Source organism: Sphaeramia orbicularis, chromosome 6 (genome assembly GCF_902148855.1).
Source record: "Sphaeramia orbicularis chromosome 6, fSphaOr1.1, whole genome shotgun sequence".
Taxonomy (NCBI): Eukaryota; Metazoa; Chordata; class Actinopteri; order Kurtiformes; family Apogonidae; genus Sphaeramia; species Sphaeramia orbicularis.
In genome coordinates this window covers 10,784,196-10,798,994 of record NC_043962.1, presented here as the reverse complement: position 1 = coordinate 10,798,994, position 14,799 = coordinate 10,784,196, and the positions used below count along the sequence as shown (strand labels likewise).

Here is a 14,799-nt window from a genome sequence, read left to right as displayed (position 1 = left end):
TTGGAGTGTCCATAAAGACTGTTTATAATGGAAAGAAGAGAATGACTATGAGCAAAACTATTACCAGAAAGTCTGGAAGATACTATTAAAGAAGAATGGGAGAAGTTGTCACCCGAATATTTGAGGAACACTTGCGCAAGTTTCAGGAAGCGTGTGAAGGCAGTTATTGAGAAAGAAGGAGGACACATAGAATAAAAACATTTTCTATTAAGTCAATTTTCTTGTGGCAAATAAATTCTCATGACTTTCAGTAAACTAATTGGTCATACACTGTCTTTCAATCCCTGCCTCAAAATATTGTAAATTTTGCTTCCCCACCCTGTAAACTTGCCTTGCATTGCCTAAAAAAAACCAAAAAAAAACACGCTATAATATCCTATGTTTTCACCATGCAGGCTATCCAGAGACAACTGGAGGAGGTTGGTGAGAAACAAAGAGATCTAGAGGAGAGAGGCGTTACCATAGAGAAGATCATCCGTGGAGAAACAGGTATTTAACCGAGCGTAGACATGAGCAGAACCAGCTACAATATTGGCCGACTTCATTTAAGGATGTGACTCTGCACGTGGGATCGATGTGAGCCTCCAGTATACTGTAGTTCAGTGGAATTCCGCTGTGAAAGCCTCATTCTTCTTCTTTTTTTTTTTTAATTGCTTTGCCCATACTTTGCAGCCCATTTGGAAAAAAAAAAGCACTGCCTTGTAGTCGTAGTCTGGTTAAAAGCCTCTACATACAGTTAATGGCTGTACTCACAATGGACAGTGAGTCTTCATTGTTGCCACATCTTTTTACAGAACAGGCCTTTGTTTGTGTTCCATAGTCCACAGTGTGGTCTAGTCAGGTCGAAGCAAAGCAGATGCCCTTCGTGTTCTTTGTATTTGTGGTTTGATCCCAGTAGAAAGCTTTTTTTTTTTTTTTTATTTGTAGTGGCGATGCATAATTGATGTAAAACTTGTTATTTGCTGCCTCTTTTGCTGAAATATTTTTCACCCTTTCTTCTGTTTTGCCTTTTTCCCATCACTCCCATGACCACATCTTGACCACGCGCTCATTTTACCGTCCTCCCTCTGTTTCTGTCTTTTCTCTCGTCACAGAAAAGGGTGAATCGGACGACGGAGACGAAGCCCAGCTCTATCAGACCTGGTTTAAACTCGTTCTGGAGAAGAACAGGCTGGCCCGCTACGAGTCTGAACTCATGATCTTGTATGTGACACATTCAGATAAATCAGAGACTTTATAAGAAAAAGAAAAAGCAAAATTAAAAATAAATAAATAACAAAAATTTAAAAAATTAAATTAAAAAAATTAAAAAAAAAAGAAAAGAAAAAAAAGAGAGAGAAAAAAAAAGAAAAAGCATATAATTAATGCTAATGCTGTTGCAGTTCCTGTGGCTCACCTGCAGAGTCCACTCATTTTGTTCTCATGTTCTCAGTGCTCAGGAGCTTGAACTAGAAGACACCCAGAGTCGACTGCAGCAAGACTTACGACGCAGAATGACCGTAGAGGGTAAGGGTTTAGCTGTTATTTACATTCCATACTGTTTTTCATGCTGATTTCACCTTTATTTAAATACAGGTAGTCCCACTGAGACACACAGTTTCATTTACAACACAGACCTGTTAGTGTTTTGCCTTTAATTTTGATGTTAATTCAATTAAATGTATGATTTTAATATAATTAATGTCTTTCTTTTGTTCTGTGAATGCATTTAAAATCACGTTTTTTCTCTGATGATTTTAATGTCTTTTTTCCCTTTTTTGATTTTAATGTAATTTCAGTGTCTTGAGTTTTTTTTTGTCTTCTGTGATTTGTAAAGCACTTTGAGTTAACCTGCGTATGAATAGTACTTTACAAATTAACTCACCTCACTGCAAAAATCAAAATCTTACCAAGTGTTTTTTTTTCTCATTTCTTGTTAAAATACCTCATCGCACTTAAAATAAGACATAATCACTTAAAGAGTAACTTTCCAGTGAGATATAAAGAACTTATTTTTAGACAATAGATCTGGAAAATCTTATTTCAAGAAATCTTACCAAGATGATTTTCACTTGTTCCATTAGCAGATATTTTTTTGCTTGAATTAAGCAAAAAAAGAAATAAATAAATTGAATTAAGCAAAAAAAAAAGATAATTTTCCCTTGTTCCATTGGCAGATTTTTTTTGCTTGAATTAAGCAAAAATATAAATAAATATATTGAATTAAGCAAACAAAAAAAGATAATTTTCACTTGTTCCATTGGCAGATTTTTTTTTGTACTTGAATTAAGCAAAAAAAATAATAATAATAATGTTAATAATAAATTGAACTAAGCCAAAAAAAAAAGGTAATTTTCACTTGTTCCATTGGCAGATTTTTTTTTTTTCTTAATTCAATTTTTTGTTTTTTTTTTTGCTTAGTACAAGATTTTTTATTTATTTATTTATTTTGCTTAATTCAAGCAAAAAAAAAAATCTGCCAATGGAAAAAGAGAAAATTATCATCTTTTTTTTTTTTTTTTGCTTAATTCAATTTTTTTTTTTTTTTTCTTAATTCAGGCAAAAAAAAATTTGCCAATGGAACAAGTCAAAATTATCTTCTTTTTTCACTTAATTCATTTTTTTTTTTTTTCACTTAATTCAAGATTTTTATTTTCTTTTTGCTTAATTCAAGCAAAAAAATCTGCCAATGGAACAAGTGAAAATTATCTTGTTTGCGTTTTTTTTGCTTAATTCAATTCAATTCAATTTATTTATTTTTTTTTTTTGCTTAATTCAGTCGAAAAAAAAAAAATCTGCTAATGGAACAAGTGAAAATTATCTTGGTAAAATTTCTTAAAATAAGATTTTCCAGATCTATTGTCTAAAAATAAGTTCTTATATCTCACTGAAAACTTCCTCTTTAGGTGATTAAGTCGTATTTTAAGTGTGATAAGATATTTTGACTAGAAATGAGAAAAATAGACTTGGTAATATTTGGATTTTTGCAGTGCTTGCCTTGCCTTTACTATACTTCCATGCTTTTCGTCTCCTCCTCAGATACGAAGAAAAGCGCCTCGGAGCTGCAGGAGGAGCAGGTGATCCTGTCGGAGATCATGAGGACGGTGGAGAAACGGGACATGCTGGTGTCTGCGCTGGAGGAGCAGAGGCTGAAAGAGAGGGCCGAGGACCGGGACCTGGAGAGCCTGGTCCTCTCCAAAGGCTACGAGTTCCACTGGGCCCAGGCCGAGGACGGCTGGGACCAGGACAAACAGGACAGCTGAGGGCCGCTGGGACACATATCCACAACAATTACTTAAAAAAAAAAACAGGGTGGCGTTGTAAAAGCTGTCAGCCGGCCTTTGCTTGTGTAACATTAGAAGGCTAGACAAAGGTAAGTGGAGGTTTGTTGGCTGTAAATAAGACGGTGAGGCTTCATCTGAGTCTGAGTTTGTGCTGGTATGTGGAGTTCAGACCCTGACGAAGCAGGGAAATGGAGTTGACACGGCCTCGTAACAGCTAATGACTCACTTTACAGCCATGAGGACTAATAACATTTCAGCCATTAAGGTTATTTGACCTCCGTGCTCTGGAGTAGAATCTATAACGTCTCAGGCTGACATTGACCTGGAACTGGATGTGCAATGAGACGCTTCTACTAATGTCACTGACTGCCTCGTACGTTTTTACACAACATACTGCAGGAAGCAAACTGACAGGCTTTAGCGCGCCATTATTCCTGAGTGTAACGCAGTGTAGCTTCACTGGATTCACACATGAAACGGCTACAAATGTACGCTGCAAAAAGCAGAATCTTACCAAGTGTGTTTTTCTCATTTCTAGTCCAAATATCTGATCACACTTAAAATAAGACATAATCACCTACAGAGGAACTTTTCAGTGAGATTTAAAGAGCTTATTTTTAGACAATAGAGCTTGAAAATGTTATTTCAAGAAGCCTCTTGTTCCATTGGCAGATTTTTTTTTTTTTGCTTAATTTATTTTTTTGCATAATTGCAAATTTTTATTTTTTTTTTTTTTTGCTTAATTCAAGATTTTTTTTGCTTAATTCAAGATTTTTTGCTTAATTAAATTTTTTTCTGAATTTGAGATTTTTTTTCTTAGTTCAAGATGTTTTTCGCTTTATTCAAAATTTTTTTTGCTTCATTCACGATTTTTTTTTTTCTTAGTTCAAGTTTTTTTTTGCTAAATACAAGATTTTTTTTTTTTGCTTCATTCAAGATTTTTTTTTGCTTAATTCAAGCAAAAAAATCTGCCAATGGAACAAGTGAAAATTATCTTGGACTTAAACAGTTACTGGTGTCTAAAAAGAACTACAGCTGTAAAAATCTACTGAGCCACTAATCCTATCAAGATTTTTTGCTTATTTAAATTTTTTTTCTGAATTCAAGATTTTTTTTCCGCTTAATTCTTTTTTTTTTTTTTTTTTTTTTTGCATCATTCAAGATTTTTTTTCCTTAATTCAAGATTGTTTTTTGCTTAATAAAAGATTTTTTTTCTTAATTCAAGATTTTTTTTCTTAATTCAAGATTTTTTTTTTTTGCTTAATTCAAATTCTTTTGTTTAATTCAAGAATTTTTAATTCTTAATAATTTTTAATTTTTAATTCAAGCAAAAAAAATCTACCAATGGAACAAATGAAAATTATCTTGGACTTAAAAACAGTTACTGATGTCTAAAAATAACTACAGCTGTAAAAATCTATTGAGCCACTAATCCTATCAAGATGTTTAAATAATTCAGGTTAAAATGCAGCTTTTTTCCTTTTCAGCTGCATCACATGTTCCAGTTGGACGTTCAGAAGCAAAGGCATAGGTGACATAAAGAACTTATTTTTAGACAATAGGTCTTGAAAATCTTATTTCAAGAAATCTTACCAAGATCATTTTCACTTGTTCCATTGGCAGATTTTTTTTTTCTTAGTTCAATTTTTTTGCGGAATTCAAGGTTTTTGGTTTTTTTTTTTTTGCTTAATTCAAGATTCTATTTGCTCAATTCAAGATTTTTTTGTTTAATTGAAGAATTTTTTTTTTCACTTAATTCAATTTTTTTTTTGCATCATTCAAGATTTTTTTTGCTTAATACAAGATTTTTTTTTTCTTAATTCATGATTTTGGTTTTTTTTTTGCTTTATTCAAGATTTTTTTTTTTTTTTTTTTGCTTAATTAAAGATTTTTTTTTTTTTTTTGCCAGGTGAGATATAAGAACTTATTTTTAGACAATAGACCTTGAAAACCTTATTTCAAGAAATCTTACCAAGATAATTTTCACTTTTTCCAGTGGCAGATTTTTTTTTGTTCTTGAATTAAGCAAAAAAAAATTGTGAATTAAGCAAAAAAAAATCTTCCAGTTGTCTAAAAATAAGTTCTTTATATCTCACTGAAAAGTTCCTCTTTAGGTGATTACGTCTTATTTTAAGTGTGATGAAATAATTTGAGTAGAAATGAGAAAAATACATTTGGTAAGATTTAGATTTTTTCCAGTGTAAAGAATTCAGTCCGTTACACAAATCTCAGCGGTCATAAAACCAAAGTAGTGCTTCACTGATGTTTTTCACTGTATTTTTTTATTTTTTATTTTGCATATTTAAGTGTTAATTATTTTCTTTCGGGCTAGAGCACAGATGGATAAACACTACTGTACCAAACACAGAACAAACCAGGTCATAATAGCTAGTGATATATACTCTGGTTTTACGATAAACGTGAAAAAAAAAACACCTGAAAATAAAAAAATAAAATAATCATCCGTGACTGAAATGACCTGCTATATCTAAAGCTGTGTATTACAACAACTGTCATACATGTTGATCATATTTCGAACCCGATCTTCCGTTAATTGTGTGAACATTTTAACCCCTTCACAGCAGTTTTCCTCCTCGTCTATTGTAGCCTAAGCTGTGACTGCGTTGTGTTTGCTGGTTTTAATCTTGTGTAAAGGCTGTGAGTCGCCGCGACGGCATTACTTCTCATGAAACGCCTCATGAGAGGATGATATTGTGTTTACATGTATTTTATTTCCAGGGGCTACGACCGCACATCTCATTTGATTCCTGGGCTTTAAATGTTTAAGAGTTTGTTATTATTGTTATGGATTATTACTCTATGCAAAACTAACTTATATTCTCGTGATAAAAGTTGTAAACTGTGTGCTGTGTGATTTTTTTTGTGGGGGGTTTTATGCTGCTACAAATGTTTAAAAATGAAAATGATGTTTAATAAAAATGAATTAAAAGTGTTCATGTTATGTCTTTGTAACATAGAATGGAATTATAACTTAATCAGTGTGAGATAGATAACTCATTTGCACTTCACACTGTACAACAATAACTAAAACCTTCCATCTGCTGGAGGAAAACAACTGATTATAACTAAATCAGGCTGATTCCACATCTGAAATTATAGTTTGTCTGGCACATCAGCATTCTGACTTATAATAATAATAATAAGAAGAAGAAATTTTATTTATAAGGGACCTTTCAGGACACTCAAGGTCACCGTACAAAGTTGTTAAAATAAATCACAATTAAAATTACACACATACATTTATACAGGTGTTCAGAGGTTCGTAGTTACCATGGAAACAGCGTCGTTGGTTCACCAGTAAAACCCATGGAGTTGGATCATTGACAGTGGATAAACACACTGGGTTTGTGTCTAGTTAATGCTGTATTTCACTGAAAAAGTCACCTTTTTATATATTTTTTTTCTGTTTTGATACTATAACCTTTGACTTTACTCTGAGTTTTTATGAACATCTTCATGATCAGTCAATTAAACATAGAAAAATAGATGATTTTCACTGGAGAAATGCAAAATTCAGAGGATAATATTATAATAAATTGTGATAAAGTTGCAAATAAACATTAATTTTAGACGACATTTAGTCGATATAATGTATATTATTATGGACGAAGGCAGAAAAGCCAGGTGTAGATTACTGCACAAAGTGAGAATTTAATTTTCTTCAGTATTTACAAGGCTGATAATTAATACTGAACAAACAAGAACTGAAACTATGAATTATGAAAGAGCTGCAGCATCTGAAACTGACCACAATGAACATTTGACAGATAAACAGAACCACAGTGCTTCAGTTTTAGCTTCACAGTTTGTCATGTCTTTTATGGATTGGGATTGTCTCTGTCAACTCACTCTGTATTTTTTATTTGTAAGTTTCTTTCTTTCTTTTTTTTAATCAATTACTTGAAATTTCAGGCGACTCCAATTGAATTCCAGGCAACCCTAAGGTTGAAAAACACTGGATTAAATAAAGAGAAAAAACTATTTGGGAACTGCTACAAAAGTCACACTGGGTCCTTATGGGTTAAGAAATAGTACTACTACTACTACTACTACTAATAATAATAATAATAATAATTTATAGGCACCTTTCTTGGCACTCAAGGACACCATACAGTGAACAGGTGAGTATAAACAAGCAATAAAACAGAGTAGAGGGTGGGGAAGCAAAATTTACAATGAACATTTAGTTGTTTTTTCTCAGCAGGCACTACGTCAATTGTTTTGAAACCAAACATATATTGATGTCATAATCATACCTAACACTATTATCCATACCTTTTCAGAAACTTTTGCCCATATGAGTAATCAGGAAAGCAAACGTCAAAGAGTGTGTGATTTGCTGAATGCACTCGTCACACCAAAGGAGATTTCAAAAAGAGTTGGAGTGTCCATAAAGACTGTTTATAATGGAAAGAAGAGAATGACTATGAGCAAAACTATTATGAGAAAGTCTGGAAGTGGAGGAAGCAACAAAAAACGTACCAAAGCTTTTATTAAAGCTCTCAAATCCAAAATCCTAAAGGATCCAACCAAATCCATGAGAAAAATGGCAACTGAGCTTGAGGTAGACAACAAGAGCGTTAGAAATGCAGTAAAATATGATTTGAAGTTAAAATCTTACACAAGAACACCAAAACACTTGTTGACAACAGCTATGAAGGAAAAGAGATTGGAAAGGTGCAAGAAAAGTATGACATGGTTCAAGAAAAAGTCCTCCATTGTAACGATCTTTTCAGATGAAAAGATCTTCACTGTAAATGCTGTTCTGAACCGCAGAAATGACAGATTTATCGCAAAATCTCCTTTGGTGTGATGAGTGCATTCAGCAAATCACACTCTGACGTTTGCTTTCCTGATTACTCATATGGGCAAAAGTTTCTGAAAAGGTATGGATAATAGTGTTAGGTATGATTATGACATCAATATACACTGAACAAAAATATAAATGCCCCACTTTTGTTTTTGCTCCCATTTTTCATGAGCTGAACTCAAAGATCTAAAACTTTTTCTATGTACACAAAAGGCCTATTTCTCTCAAATATTGTTCATAAATTTGTCTAAATCTGTGTTAGTGAGCACTTCTCCTTTGTCCTTTGCTGAGATAATCCATCCACCTCACAGGTGTGGCAGATCAAGATGCTGATTAGACAGCAGGATTTTTGCACAGGTGTGACTTAGGCTGGCCACAGTAAAAGGCCACTCTAAAATGTGCACTTTTACTGTATTGGGTGGTCCAGGGGGGTCAGAAAACCAGTCAGTATTTGGTGTGACCACCATTTTCCTCACACAGTCTTCTTCATGAATTCTCTGAAACAGCTTTGGAGATGTCTTATGGTAGAGAAATTAACATTCAATTCACAGGCAAAAGTTCTGGTGGAGATTCCTGAAGTCAGCATGCCGATTTCATATTCCCTCAAAACTTGTGACATCTGTGGTATTGTGCTGTGTGATAAAACTGCCCATTTTAGAGTGGCTTTTTATTGTGGCCAGCCTAAGTCACACCTGTGCAAAAATCCTGCTGTCTAATCAGCATCTTGATATGCCACACCTGTGAGGTGGATGGATTATCTCAGCAAAGAAGAAGTGTTCACTAACACAAATTTAGACAGATTTGTGAACAAGATTTGAGAGAAATAAACGTAATGTGCATACAGAAAAAGTTTCAGATCTTTGAGTTCAGCTCATGAAAAATGGGAGCAAAAACAAAAGTGTGGCATTTATATTTTTGTTCAGTGTATGTTTGGTTTCAAAACAATTGACGTAGTGCCTGCTGGGAAAAAACAACTAAATGTTCATTGTAAATTTTGCTTCCCCACCCTGTAAAAAGCAAAAGGCAGGTTAAAAATTGGACGATTGTGGTCAGAAATTTCAACTTGTTCATGTAAGTCACATTTCTTGAGGGACAGTTTGTAAATGTAAACTTTTTCATAATGTAATTTTACTTTTTTCAGTGTTTTTATTTTACTAGTCTTGGGCTGTATGTGTTCCCTGAGCTAAAATCAGTTGAATATCTGTGGTTCAGTTGTTGGAAACTCGGCCTCTGCTGGTGTTTGTGTTCATTCTTCTCCTGGAGCCTGTCCCCCTTCCAGCGGCAGGTCCGTCACTCTCTAGCCGGCTCCCTCCTCCTCTGTCCCGGCTTCCTCCTCTCCTGTCCCGGCCCCTCCTCCTCTTCTTCATCCACATCCCGCGGAGGGGCGGGGCTTGTCACTGCTGCCAACTTCAGGGAGAAATGTCTGGAATTCCGTTTCCGCTTTAGGGAGTGGACGCTGATTTTTTTTTTTTTTTTCCCCAACCAACTTTCATCTCCACGTAAACTCACACAGTTTGGGTTCAACTGTGGTGGATTTAACCGTTTATTTTTTCTAAACTATGGCTTCTTCGCCTCAGAAGTCTCCGTCCTCCCCGAAGTCTCCGACGCCGAAGTCTCCGTCTTCCCGAAAAAAAGATGACTCTTTCCTGGGAAAACTTGGTGGAACTTTGGCCAGGAGGAAAAAGGCTAAGGAAGGTAAACAGCTAGCAACACAACAAGCTAAAACTAGCCAAAAAAAAATAGCATTAGCATAGCATTTATAGTGCTAGATTCACAAGTAAAACACATATTAGCCTCCATCAGTGCTAGCTTAAATAGTGTCCCCTGACAGATTTATTACAAAACACAACTTCGCACTTTTTTCCCACACAGATAACACTATTGAAGAACTATTTGTTATTATACACTTCATATACTTTAAAATGAAAGTTTAGAAAAAAATGGAAAAGCCATAAAATTCAACATATGTGTGTTTTCGTGCCCTCGGGATGCGTCTGTATCCATGTATGGTATTGAATCCGGTAGTACTGTAATAAGGGAGGAATGAGGCATGTGTAAACACAGACTCACACACACACACACACACACACACACACACACACAAAACTCACACACACACAGTCCCATATACACATAAACTCACAGACACAAACTCACACACACTCACATACACACAAATACTCACATATACACACATAGACACACACAGACTCACATATACACACAGAGACTCACATATGCACACATTAACTCACACAGACTCATATACACACATACACTCACATATACACACATATACTCACACAGACTCACATATACACACATAGACTCACAAAGACTCGCATATACACATAGATAATCACACAGACTCACATATACACACATAGACTCACACAGACTCACATATACACACATAGACTCACACACAGACTCACATATACACACATAGACTTACACAGACTCACATATACACACATATACTCACACGGACTCACGTTTACACACTTACACTCACACAGACTCACATATACACCCAGACTCACATATACACACATATACTTACACAAACTCACACAGACTCACATAGACTGACAGATACACACGTAAACTCACACAGACTCACATATACACACATAGACTCACACAGACTCACATATACACACATAGACTCACACAGACTCACATATACACACATAGACTCACACAGACTCACATATACACACATAGACTTACAGACTCACATATACACACATATACTCACACAGACTCACATATACACACTTACACTCACACAGACTCACATATACTCTCATATACACACATATACACACATATACTCACATATACACACATATACTTACACAAACTCACACAGACTCACATAGACTGACACATACACACATAGACTCACACAGACTCACATATACACATAGACTCACACAGACTCACATACACACACACACACACAGACTCACATATACACACATACACACAGACTCACATATACGCATATACTCACATATACACACATAGACTCACATATACACACATATACTCACAAACTCACATTTACCCACAAAGACTCACACATACTCACATATACACACATACTCACACAGACTCACATATACACACATATACTCACACAGACTGGCACAGACTCACACAGACACATGCACACATATACACTCAGAGACACATCTGCACACATAGATTCACACAGACTTACACAGACACACACAGGCTGACACAGACTTAAACAACACACACACATGGACTCACACAGACACACAGAGGTGCACACAGACATATATTCACACATATACACACAGACTCACACATCAACACACTTAGATTCACACAGACTTACACAGACACACATTTGCACACATAACGCACACATAGACTGACACAGACACATATTCACACATACACACCCAGACTCACACAGACTTACACAACACACAGAGACACACATGGACTGACACACACACACACACACATATTCACACATATACACACATACTTGCACATCAACACCCTTAGATTCACACAGACTTACACAGACACACATAACACACACAGAGACTGATACAGACTCACACAGACATGCTTACACAATACACACAGACACACATAGACTGACACAGACTTATACAACACACATGGGCTGACACAGACTCACACACACACACACACACACACACACACACACACAGATATACACGTTCACACAGACTCATATGCACACATATACACACAGACTCACACAGACATATATGCACACATATACACACAGACTCACACAGACATATATGCACACATATACACACAGACTCACACAGACACATATGCACACATATACACACAGACTCACACAGACATATATGCACACATATACACACAGACTCACACAGACACATATGCACACATATACACACAGACTCACACAGACGCATATGCACACATATACACAGACTCACACAGACACATATGCACACATATACACACAGGCTGACACCGACACACATAGACTCACCCACACATGCTTACACAACACACACAGACACACATAGACTGACACAGACTTATACAACACACACATGGACTGACACAGACTCACACACACACATCTACACACAGGCTCGCAGAGACTCACACGTCTACACACATGGATTCACTCAGACTTACACAGACACATATGCACACATAACACACATAGACAGACTTACACAACACACACACACACACACAGACTGACACAGACACACAGAGATGCGCACAGACATATTCACACATCTACGCACTTAGATTCACACAGGCTTACACAGACACACATCTACACACACAGACACACATAGACTTATACAACACACACATGGACTGACACTCACACACAGATGCACACAGGCATATCCACACATCTACACACTTAGATTCACACAGATGTACAGAGACATAGACAGGAGAATTCTGACTTTCTAAAGCGAGGTCAAAGGTCAGGGGTCACGAACAGAACAGCAGCTCTAGATCCCACAGGTTCTCCGTTTCTCATACTCATGGACAGTTTTTGTACATTCACCCATGTCGGACTTTGTCTACCTAGAATATGCTGTAAATAAAAGATGCTCCCTGACCTTCTCCTTAAATGCAGCGTTGTCTTTGTAGATGCGTGGTCTCCTTGTAAAGGTCACTGAAACCTGGTCTTCACTGTTAAAGACCAGGGTTTATCGTGGAATGACAACGGCCCTTTTGCAATCGGGTGATTACTCTGTGTCATCCAGGACACTGTGGACCAGCTGAGCCCCGTTTTACGTCGTCTTTGTCCGTGCATTCACATTGGATTCACGCTGGTTCATCGTGATCACTCCCCGCACACACACACACACACACACACAGATAAAAATACACACACCCAGAGCGCACGGTGTGTGTTTTATGATTTGATGGAAAACGTAGGCTTGGCTGCTCTTGTGCCGATCATTGATTAAATTTAAGTCCCTGTGACGTTTACGGCCTCAGTCGCTGTGTGATCCATGGACAGAGGGTTTACTTTACACAGGAGTGCAGATGAAAATGCAGATGTAGGAGACGAGACGTATGGGATGAAGGTCAGGAGGTTTGAGAGCAAAAATACAGCACATTAAACGGGGCGGGGAGGATATAATTCAGCTTCCTGTTGGCGCAAATCCAGAAAATCTAGAGTTTATGATGTTACAGTGGAGACCTGCAGCCCGTCGGAGGATGAGCTGCAGGGCACTGAGCCGGTCCTTCTAGCCCGGAGACGATGCTCAAACCCGGGGGACGGACACAGACAGACATGGGCTGTGGAGCGCTTTGCCCTCCAGGTAGGACACAACAGCATCCATGTAGACGTGAGTGAGGCGTCTGGTTTTATTGTCAGCCTTATTTAACCAAGTAGATAGATGTCAGTTTACGACGCTGTCCAGGAGGGGGGGGGGCTGGTTAAGGAGGGAGGGAGGTCCACAAGGACGCGGGTGTTTTCACGTCAAATCCACACTGAAGAATTCCACAGTGTTCAGAGAGGTATGGCAGTATGGACAAAAATTATATAACGACAAAGGATTTAAGTCAGTGTTGAGATTATCATGAGAAACATTAAATCCTATGTCTGAAATATTGCATTCAACTTCTTATGTAAATGTTTATTTGAGCCTATAGACTTATATTACTTTCTACTATTTCTTTTATTTATTTATAACCTTCATTTAACCAGGAAAAAAGCTCATTGACATTAAAAATCTCTTTTTCCAGAGTGTCCTGGCCAAGACAGCAGCAGCAGCAGCAGAAGTTACACAACATATAAAAATATACATAAAACACAATGTTTATGTTTATGCATTTGGCAGACGCTTTTTTCCAAAGCGACTTACAGGGGAAAACCAATTAAATCACTCAATCAATCAAATTTTATTTATATAGTGCCAGATCACAAAAAAAGTTATCTCGACATTTTATATATAGAGTTGGTCAAAACCAGACTCTAAGTCAATTTACAGAAACCCAACAGAATCCTCCAGGAGCAAACACTTGTGACAATGAAGCAAACAATGAAAGTCAGTTCTAAAACCATACATAAAACCCTAAAATAAGAACATACAGTACATATAAAACACCGCCAGTATTTTAGAAGGTACTAAAAGTATAACAACAATGTTCCGTAAAAGTATCTCAAAGCAGGAATTGTTTCAACTATTATTGTTATTTTGGTATTGTTTTCCCCGTGACCCTAGTGAGGATAAAGCGGGTTCAGAAAATGAATGAATGAATGGTATTGTTTTTTTGTTTTTGTTTTTTTTACTATCTTTATGCATGCATTTTGTTTCTGCCTTGACCAGTTAATTTCCCCATTGTAAAATCAATAAAGTTTCATATAATCTAATCTTATTACTAATTTAACACCTTTCGTTTCTGATTTTGTTCACTTATGACAAAATATGTCCAGCATGATTGGCTTTAGTTAAAGGTTTGATTTTTTTAAAATTTTTTTTGTTTGTTTGTTAAAGTTGAATAAATTTTTAAAAAGTTGAACAAATCCAACAGTTACTAAAAGACAGAGGTTGACCGATATGGGTTTTTCTAAGGCCGATGCCCATTTTAAAAAATATGGTCAGCTGATGGCCGATATCGACAGTCAATTTTTGAGGCTAATATTTAAGGCTTTTTTTTTTTTTTTTTTTAAGC

The 14,799-nt window shown here is 36.2% G+C and overlaps 2 protein-coding genes across 2 annotated transcripts in view; both read left to right on the top strand.

Annotated features, from left to right (window-relative positions):
* The window catches only part of LOC115420571 (protein-methionine sulfoxide oxidase mical2b-like), a 323,437-nt gene extending 319,683 nt beyond the window's left edge, over nucleotides 1–3,754 (top strand). The window contains 4 exon segments of the mRNA XM_030135922.1: nucleotides 396–489; nucleotides 1,095–1,203; nucleotides 1,433–1,506; nucleotides 3,019–3,754. Of these exon segments, the coding sequence (XP_029991782.1) occupies nucleotides 396–489; nucleotides 1,095–1,203; nucleotides 1,433–1,506; nucleotides 3,019–3,242 (501 nt within the window). The 3' untranslated portion in view covers nucleotides 3,243–3,754.
* Nucleotides 3,755–9,507: 5,753 nt separating this feature from the next.
* The window catches only part of parvaa (parvin, alpha a), a 59,092-nt gene continuing 53,800 nt past the window's right edge, over nucleotides 9,508–14,799 (top strand). Inside the window, exon 1 of the mRNA XM_030135925.1 lies at nucleotides 9,508–9,789. Coding sequence (XP_029991785.1) covers nucleotides 9,654–9,789 — 136 coding nt within the window. The 5' untranslated portion in view covers nucleotides 9,508–9,653. The remainder of the gene's footprint in view (nucleotides 9,790–14,799) is intronic.